Source organism: Cladophialophora immunda (assembly GCF_000835495.1).
Source record: "Cladophialophora immunda strain CBS 83496 unplaced genomic scaffold supercont1.6, whole genome shotgun sequence".
Classification (NCBI taxonomy): domain Eukaryota; kingdom Fungi; phylum Ascomycota; class Eurotiomycetes; order Chaetothyriales; family Herpotrichiellaceae; genus Cladophialophora; species Cladophialophora immunda.
This window is the reverse complement of record NW_015622546.1, coordinates 3759624-3769553: the sequence shown is the minus strand read 5'-3', so window position 1 is coordinate 3769553 and position 9930 is coordinate 3759624. Positions and strand designations below refer to the sequence as shown.

The 9930-nt window shown below is 56.1% G+C and overlaps 2 protein-coding genes across 2 annotated transcripts; one reads left to right on the top strand and one right to left on the bottom strand.

Moving 5' to 3' along the window:
* Positions 1-1000: 1000 nt before the first annotated feature.
* On the bottom strand, positions 1001-3159 carry PV07_10731 (uncharacterized protein; the record flags this gene model as incomplete). The annotated part of the gene is made up of 3 exons (XM_016398084.1): positions 1001-1027; positions 1116-1746; positions 1811-3159. 3 exons carry the CDS (start codon positions 3157-3159, stop codon positions 1001-1003), a joined length of 2007 nt encoding a protein of 668 aa, XP_016245275.1.
* Positions 3160-7440: 4281 nt separating this feature from the next.
* On the top strand, positions 7441-9879 carry PV07_10730 (uncharacterized protein; the record flags this gene model as incomplete). The annotated part of the gene is made up of 2 exons (XM_016398083.1): positions 7441-9140; positions 9227-9879. 2 exons carry the CDS (start codon positions 7441-7443, stop codon positions 9360-9362), a joined length of 1836 nt encoding a protein of 611 aa, XP_016245274.1. The 3' UTR covers positions 9363-9879.
* Positions 9880-9930: the final 51 nt, after the last annotated feature.

Below are 9930 nucleotides of genomic sequence, written 5' to 3'. Positions count from 1 at the left end.
ATTGAGGCCAGTCGATCTGGGTGTTCCTCCCCAAGTGTGCGCTTCTCAATGTCGACTACCTGTTGTAGTAACGCTAATGCCTCGTCGATCTGTCCGTTCGCTTCATATACTGTCGCTAGCGCATGTATCGAGGCCAGTCGATCTGGGTGTTCCTCCGCGAGTATGCGCTTCCTGATCTCGACCACCTGTTCTAATAACGCCAATGCGTCGTTAATCTGTCCGTTCGCTTCATATACTATCGCTAGCTCATGTAGTGAGTCTAGTCGGTCTGGGTGTTCCTCCGCGAATATACGCTTCTGGATCTCGACCACCTGTTGTAGTAACGCTAATGCGTCGTTGATCTGTCCGTTCGCTTCATATACTCTCGCTAGCTTATGCATTGAGGTTAGTCGATCTCGGTCTTCCTCCTTGAGCGTACATTTATCGATCCCGACCACCTGCGTTAGAATCCCTATTGCTTCCTTGGTCCTGCCAGCATCCTCCAAGTTCAATCCCTTTAGCTGGTACAATTTCACCCACCTTTCACTCACCTTTAATTGATCCAAATTCAAGTGACTGAACAACCTCTCTAGTATTAAAGAGAGATGATTATCGTCCCTGAACATCTGTAATATCCACCCGCACCTCGAAAACACCGCCACAATCAATGTTGCTGGATCCCGACCAAACATCGACTGCATGTCCCACGATGTAACCGCATGGATATGAGGCTGCAGCTGCCGTGCGCGCATGCTCCAGAAATCTCTGTCATCCCAAGCTACCGCTATAAGACAACACATTTTAAGCCAGGATTCGTGCCGGTCGAAATCATCTTGGCGATCCCGTGCCCAAGCATGAACGAGTGGGTGCATTGAAACGGTCCTATCACCTTCGCGGGCCTCCTCCACGGAGATGAGGGCGAATGCTTTGAGCATCTGCAAGGCCTCCGTGAGCCGAAAGGAATCCCACTCTTCTGCATTGGCTTGAATCACGGACGGAAGGCGAAACATGTGCCAGTTTGTCAGGTCTCTGCGCTCGTTGTGGTCGTCTGAGAAGTAGTCAGAGGTTAATAAAGTGTGTGCACATTTCCACCCGATGTCAAACAACTTAAGGGGGATCTGATTTGGTCCGCATACCGCCAGCATCGGCAATAGTTCGAGCGCATCACGGGTTGATTCCGTCGATGTCGCGTCAAGGATTTCAACCGAGGCCTCGAACGTTGCGTAGACGTCACGATACCGTGATTGAGCTTGGTTGGGCCGGAAAGTGAGAAGTCGTTTTCTTTGACGTCTGTATACTTCGGGGTACTTTGCTAAGGTGCAGTGGCCGCGTGCCACATATGCTCCGGCCTGAATCAGTGCCAGAGCGTGAGAGTGAAGCAGCTCGGCCACTTTGTCTGCATCATTCTTCACAGTTGGGCGTTTATTTTCTTCGACGCATGCTGCTTTCAGCAGGAGCTCTCGCGAATCAGCTAGAGTGAGACCTTCTAGATCGATGTACCGGGCCGTGGCGTACTGCTGGCACTCGTGGTTGCGCGACGTCAGCACCACGACGCCCGACGGGCCAGGTGGGAAGTAGTCTTGATAGTCAACTTTGGGGTCGTCAGCGTTGTCCAGCACCAGTATCCATGGTTGTTGAACATTGGTTAGCCCTTGTCGCCCGTCTTCCCATGTTTTTGCCGGTACTTTCAGCCGGTTCGCGATGTCTAAGAACCCGTTCTCTGCCAAGGGTCTGGTGCTGACGTCGACCCAAAAGACGCCCCAGAATCTGGACGTAGGTATTGAAGTAGTTAGTCGGAAATGAGGACACGGCACGTGGGATATAGACTTACAGAGTGCGGGCTCGGTGAGCGAGCTGCAAGCAGAGCTCGCTCTTACCCTGACCACCTATGCCTGAAATGACAATCCTGCATTGAGTCTGCGGTACAGGATTCTTGACAGCCTCACGAACGATGGTACCCAACTCGTCGAGCAGATCATTTCGCCCCACAAACAATGTGTTGGGAGAGCGAGTAACGGTCCAATGTACAGGATTTGTGATTAAATCGATTCCTGGAGGGATCGGCATCCCCCTGCTGCACTCACCTGGGCGTCCCTGTTCGACTGCATCTCGGGCTGGCCTATCTATGTTTCTCCACTCTTCCAGCATCGCCTTGGTGCAAGCAGCCGCCGTCGCAGCTGCGTATGCTTGCCACTGCTTATTTTTGTGGCTGTCTGAATAGTCGCACACGCTCTTGATTACAATTGTAGGGAGATATTCCCAGGCGCCTGCGCTTTCCATCTCAAACCCAATGACCTTCTCCTCAGCCGCAACACGATCTCGGTGTACACCACTCTTCATAACGGTGTTGCTGCACGCTATTCGACCAAAGCGGATGGCTGGTCTTCCGGCACCTCCTTGAGAGCTACCCAATGCTCGTTGAACACAAGTGCCCCCGTCAATGATGTCGTTGCCACAACCTAGAGTCTCACAATCGCTCTGCAAGGCTGTCTCGCAAACATCGTCATTGGATCCGTTGCAGGCTTCGCAAGTGCCGCAGGGTTGTGTTCGATGCTTGTGTCGGTAGTCAGCAGGATACAGTTTGTCATTCTCTGGTCCAGGATAGACGGATCCTGAAAATCCTTCCGTTGTGCCAATATGGGCGGAGAAGGTGGTAATCTTGTTTCGGAGCCTCTTCTGGACTAGATAGCCTGAAATCTTCCCAATATACGCTCGAACTTCTGGGGCCGCTCGCCCAAGAGTGTCCTCAAGCTCTCTCTTTCTGATATACATGTTCGGGTATTGCCGGCCAAAGTCAATCTGAATCACCGACATGCTCACAATGATATCGCCTAGCAGGATCTCGGCGCCCTCAGGAGTCGTCGGAACGCCGCCACAAACACCAACAATCATGGCCAGTCTGATTCCTCGAAAGCTGGAGCGAAGATTGGCAGCCACTGCAGCCGAGTTAATCATGCCCATACTTGGCATATAAGCCAGAACCACATGTTGATTACCCAGTCGCCCCGTGGTGTAGGCATTCAAATCTTCCGCCGCTTTGCCGTAGGAAAAGCCACCGGTCTCGTATTCTTTTTCCAACAGTACCTCCACGGCGTTGCGCTCCAAGGGTAAGGCGCAGATAATGGCGATTTCGAAGTCGTCACGGCTCCGGGGACGAGGGGGACGCTCCTCGGGATTCATGTCGAGATACGGAGTTAAGCAGACGGGATGGAGTTCGGTTCAGTCAGGACGAGAATCTGAAGAGACTTTGCGTTCAACGATCGCTTGGGCATTGACGGAAGTGCGCAAGGAGGATCCCAGCGCAGGCAACATTGTCCCTCAGCCTCACGGCGCGTAAGTTGCGCTGGCAATCCTCCACCAATCTTTGCTTGCTCTTCTGCAGGGCGCTTAGCGAGAACAAATCCAGGCTAGTGTCTTTAACCTTGTCCGGCGGCATGCCCGAGCTGAGCGATAGATGACACAGTCTGAAACAGAATGTACTCCGTACACGGGCCCTAAAGTGGCCGAATGAGGGTCACATATTGCCGTCGCTTTATCAACACAGGTAACGACATGAGAAAGGGTAGATAGATACCCTTAGTACAAAGATTAGTGAGATGAACGAAATGCCTAACTATGTACCTAGGTAGGTATCGACGAAACGTCACCTCGGGATCTAGTAGGTAGCCGAATCAGCTTCAGCTGACTACGGGGTACTTTGTCTGACCATCCTAATGACTTTGCATCCAGCATTGCCCGCTCAACGAACGCCGCGCCCAGAAACAGCAACATCAGACGAGGCTATCTGGGAACCCCCCCGGTACGCTTTCCGATATCCTTGAAGCCAGAGCGTGAACGCAACCCACCATGGATGCGGATGTGAGCGAGCAAATGTCCCGGTTTGCAGTGCCAAAGAGATCGGACAAACTGCAGCGGGGGAATCTCCACGAAATTCGATTCCTGCTTCCTGCTGCACAGTTCCCGACCACACAATCAAATGGTCCCCCCAAGCATGGCCCGCCTTCGAAACGCAAAGGATAGAGATCATCCACTCACAGACGGGACCAAGGTGTCTATCTCATCCCGCAGCTCGTCCTGCCCCGGATTTGCTGCTCGAGGCTCGCCCTGATCCGGTGCCGCAGCCGAAAGGCCATTACCCCACAAGTCGCTCTCATTGGACAGTGAGATCCACATGTGAATTGCATGGAGGATCAGTGACGGATACACTACGTGCCCGTTGTGGAAGGTATATATGCATGCGACCTTGCTGATGCGTGCAATTTCTAAGATCCTGCTTACAGGCCATACTCTCCTGACTGATAGATAAACCATTCATGGTTATAACTGATCGTTCATTGTGCCGTCTTTGAACCTTGAGCGAACCTCCATCCACCACCATGGCACAGGGACCAAGAGCGCCCGGCCCGCAATCCGAGGTCGATGTCCTCATCATCGGTGCAGGGCCGGCAGGCCTGATGATGGCGAATTGGATGAGTCGGTGTGGGATTCGGACGAGAATAGTGGACAAACGAGGGACCAAGGTGAGATTTCCCGTCGAGTGGTTGATCAATTCAACATACAAGCATAAGCCTCTGTCTGTTCTCGGAGAAGCTGACGAAGCCAGATCTTCAACGGCCAAGCGGACGGACTCCAATGCCGGACGCTGGAGATCTTTGACAGCTTCGATTTCGCACACCGCGCCTGGATAGAGTCAAACCACATGCTCGAAATCTGCCTCTGGAATCCAGATCCGAAGACGGGAATCATCCACCGCTCCGACCGTATCCCGGACACCATCCCAAACATCTCGCGCTTTCAGCAGGTGGTCCTACATCAGGGACGCATTGAACGATTCTTTCTCGACTCCATTTCCGAACACAGCAAGAGAACACTCAAGGATGTACCGGGGTGGGAGGAGGGCATCAAAGTCGAGCACGGCGTCATGCCCGCGTCCTTTGAGTTTGATGAAAGCCTTGCTGAAGACAACGACGCTTACCCTATCACCGTGAAGCTTCGACATCTGAGTGAGCATGAAGCAACCCCCAAACAGGCTGCGACCAGCCTGAACGGTTCCGGGTTACAGGACGGACTCTTCCGCAGCAACCTCTCGCCGGACGACACTAAAGAATTGCTGGAGAAGTCGAAAGCGTTGCGAGAGAAGGAAGGACGAGAGGAGACGGTCAAAGCAAAATACATGCTTGGCGCAGACGGCGCCCACAGCTGGGTCAGAGACCAGCTCGGCTTCAAACTCCAAGGGGAAAGCACCGATTATATCTGGGGCGTGCTCGACATCATCCCCATCACCGACTTCCCCGATATCCGGATGAGGTGTGCCATTCACAGCGAGAGCAGTGGCAGTGTGATGGTGATCCCGCGAGAGAACAAGCTGGTCAGACTATACATCCAACTGACGACGATGGAGAACGCTGGAGGCGGCAAGAGGGCGGATCGGAGCAAGATCAACCCAGACACGATTCTGGCCAGTGCACAGAGGATCATGAAGCCTTACAAGATCGACTATCGCTACTGCGACTGGTGGACAGCCTACCAGATTGGGCAACGTGTGGGTGATAGCTTCAGTCTGAAGGAGAGGGTCTTTCTGGCAGGCGACGCCGTTCACACTCACAGTCCAAAGGTACATCTGCTCCCAACTCGTCAACCCAGGGAGCCTCTAGCTAACATCACCAACAGGCCGGCCAAGGCATGAACGTTAGTATGCAAGATGGTGAGTACAACCATGTTCTGGCATCGGGAATGATAGAACTAATCGGTGGCTCCAGCTTTCAACCTCGGATGGAAAGTCGCCAGCGTCGTCAAGGGCACCAGCAACCGGTCCATCCTCAAGACATACCAATCCGAGCGGCGCAGGATAGCGCAGGACCTGATCGACTTCGACCACCGGTTCTCGCGGCTCTTCTCGGGGCGGCCGGCCAAGGACGTGCTGGACGAGGAAGGCATCTCGATGGAGGAGTTCAAGAACGCGTTCGAAAAGGGCAACCTGTTCGCCAGCGGCGTGGCCGTCGACTACGGCGCGAGCGTCATCGTGGCCAAGTCCGGCGACAGCACCGCACAGGGCGACGGCACCGAGGTGCTGGGCGAGGAGAAGCTGCGCGTCATCAGCACCCAGGACCGGGCCTCGGAGGTCAAGGTCGGCATGCGCATGCCGTCGTTCAAGGTGCTCAACCAGGCCGACGCGCGCCCATGGCACTTCCAGGAGCTGCTGAAGAGCAACGGCGCGTGGCGCCTGGTGGTGTTCGCGGGGGATATCGTGGGCAACCCATCCCAAAAGGCCCGGCTGGACCGGCTGGGCGAGAAGCTGGGGGGGGCGACGTCGTTCCTGAAGCGCTTCACGCCGCCGCAGCGCCGGTACGACGCGGTGATCGAGGTGCTCTCGGTGCACGCGTCCAAGCGGCAGGACGTGACCATTTTCGACTTCCCCGAGGCGTTCCGGCCCTGGGACGCGCGCGACGGCTGGGACTACTGGAAGATCCACGTCGACGACGTCAGCTACCACGAGGGCTACGGCGACGCCTACACCCACTACGGCGTCGACCGCGCCCGCGGCTGCGCCGTCATCCTGCGGCCCGACCAGTACGTCAGCTGGGTCGGCGACATGGACGACTACGAGAGCATGGACAAGTTCTTCAGCGGCTTCATGGTCGAGCAGCCCCAACTACACCCGTTGAAGACTGAGACGGTGGGTTCCGAGGGCGTCAGCCGCGTCTCGCTCAAGGACGCAGACGACGCGGGCATCCAGGCGACGAACGGCGCAGTGGTCGGCGTGGCGGCGGCATGATGTTGTTGTTGTTGCTTTGTCCTTGGAAATGTGAATCGATCTATCCACAAAGGAAGTACTATAGTGCGCAAATCTAGAGCCATTTCTGCCTATCATTCCCTCATCACCGACCGCTCACCGCTCTGCTCATTGTTAGCTCCCGTCTCGCTTCCTACTTGTAGCCCACTGCTCTGGGAGAGTTTCTTCCCTCCTGCGTGTTGGTTGCCGCTGTCTGTTTCGGCCTCGACTCCGTCGCCCTTCGGCCACCCACTCCGAAAACTCAGACCATGTGGATAATCTCTCCTCGCACTTTCACCCGCTCTATTCGACCTTTGAGCCCGCTCAGAGACTGTGGAAAGCGAATAAGCAGCGGAATGTATAGGGTGAGTACGGTCAGACGACTCGGGAGGCGTCGGTAAAGGGTACTTAGTCCCAAAAAGTCCGCGACTGGATATTCGCCTTGAAGACAGCCTCACAAGCTCTTTCTTTCTTATACACCTGCTATTTATCGTGAGCTTGGCTGGTTGTCCGGTACTCCTTAAGAGGGAGAGCAGCTCAGTGGCTGGAAGAATCCTCAATCATTCTTTTTCTCATCATTTATTCCTTTGCATAGACGGACTGTTATTTAAGATCACTGTTGGGGACGGTAAGCAGTGCACACGTCCAGGAAAATCCAGGAAAAATAACGTCGAACTGCTACATCCAAGATGCTAACCAAACCACCGATCCGGATTGGCAACGTCTCAGGCGCCACGGGGGACCATCCGCACGCCATGAAACGCATGGTCGAGTCCGGCGACGTCCATGTCATCACGGGCGACTGGCTGTCCGAGATGAACATTGCGTGGAACGCCATCACCAAGCGAGACGTCGACCCGGACCTGGGCTACGAGGACGGCTTCTACCTGCAGCTGGAGGAGTGCCTGGACCAGATCATGGAGCAGGATATCAAGGTGGCCACCAACGCAGGCGCCTTGAACACTATGAGTCTCTTCCGCAAGGTCCAGGCGCTTTGCGTGGCACGCGGGTACAAGGACACGGTGGTCGCCGCCGTGCTGGGAGACGACGTCTCGGAGCTGGTCACAGATCCCGACAAGAGGCGTGCTTCGAGATTCCCGCACCTCGATCACCCAGAGCGGACGCTCGACGAATGGCACCTGGACCCCATCTGCGCCAATGCGTACATCGGCTGTCGTGGCATCGCTAAGGCCCTGGAAGCCGGTGCCAGCATCGTCATCTGCGGGCGCTGTACCGATGCGTCGCCCGTCATGGGGGCGGCGGCGTGGTATTTTGGCTGGCGCGAGGACCAGTACACCGAACTGGCCGGCTCGCTGCTCGCGGCGCACCTGATCGAGTGTGGGCCTTACGTTGTGGGGGCCAATTTCTCGGGCTTCAAGGGGTTTTTGCCAGACCTGGTCGATCTGGCCTTTCCCATTGCCGAGATCGACTCCGCCGGCGGATGCATCATCACCAAGTCCGCTCAAGGAGGAGGTCGCGTGACCCCCGAGACGGTCAAGGCGCAGTTGCTGTACGAGCTACAAGGACATCTCTACCTCAACCCGGACGTCGTGGCGGATCTGTCGCAGGTCCAGGTGGAGGAGGCCCAAGATGCAAGCCAAAGAGATCGGGTCATGGTCCACGGGGTCAAAGGCCTGCCGCCGCCTCCAACGACAAAAGTCATGGTCGCCGCGCCAGGCGGGTACCAGGCCGAAGCAACCTTCTACATCAACGGACTGGACGTGGAAGCCAAGGCTGCCATGATGCGCCGACAGCTGGAGCACATCTTGCAGGGGAACAAATTCAGCCGATTCAGCGTGGAGCAGTACGGATCCCAGGTCGACAGTCCGCGGTCGCAACAGGCCGGCACCGTCCAGCTGCGTGTCTTCGCCCAGGCCAGGAACAGGGCCGACATCGAGGCGTCCGCGTTCAAGACCCCCATCTACGCCCTGCGCATGCAGAGCTATCCCGGCTACCACATGAACCTGGACTTCCGGACCATGGACCCCAAGCCGTTCATGGAGATCTTCCCGGCCCTGATGCCGCTGTCGATGGTTGATCACCGCGTGGTCCTCAGCACCGGCCAGACCGTCAAGGTTGATCCGCCACAAACGACGGCCGAGTACCCGGTGCAGCGCCCTTCTTCGGAGACGGAGGCTCCTATCGACTTGAAATCCCTCGGCCCTACTGAAACGGCGCCCCTGGGAAGCATTGTCCACGCGCGATCCGGCGACAAGGCGGACAATTCCAACATTGGGTTCTTCGTCCGCCACCGCGACGAGTACCCCTGGCTGCGGACCTACTTGACCGTCCCGCGCTTGAAGGAACTGTTCGGCGACGACTGGCAGAAGGGAGACCCCGATCGGAGGGTGGAGCGAGTGGAGTTTCCCGGGATCAATGCAGTGCATTTGTCAGTAATCGTGAATCCGTTTCCCTTTTTGTTTCCTTGCCGAAAACTGCCCTCAGGGTGTGTAATGCTGACTGAGCCGATAACAGCCGAGTCCTCGACAACCTCAACGGCGGCATCGCGTCTTCAGACCGTATCGACGGTCTCGGAAAGGGCGTCGCAGAGTTCCTCCGAAGCAGACACGCCGAGATTCCAACTCGCTTCCTCCAACGAGGCTGGATTTGAGGCCACGGCGGCGGCCCACCAAGTACATCCAACAGGTTCACATATGCTGGCCGAAGATCATTGAAGCAAGAAGTCGCGTTAGGTTCTCAAACGTCGATCTGTCGCCCCGAAGAAGCACAGAAATGGAGTTGCCCGATTTCTAGACGTCTGGGGTGCTACAGGGATCCTGCATACCGAAGAACCAGTATTGATAAAGCCGGGCAGTGGCATCTCCACCATATTGGTCGGTACATCAACTTTGCAACTTTGCAAGTCATCAAAGCACCTGCAGTCTTGCAGGGCGCTGTCGACTACCATGTGGCTAGAACTCGCCTGCTATGCTTGATCAATGTCTGGTATCGCGGGTAATTGCAGGCCCTGCGAGTCTGTGCCTCGAGAATGTCCGCGAGCACGGCGTCGCTCAGACGGTCAAAGACGCGCGAAACAGCTCCCGGCCGTGCTCCAGCGTTCCGGGACCGCGACGACGAGGGACATTTGAGCCTAGATAGCGTGTTTGCCACAAGGCGTTTTACCAACGTAGTATCCATCGGCCGTGTCCATCGGCCGAGGAGCCCGATGCCCCATAAAA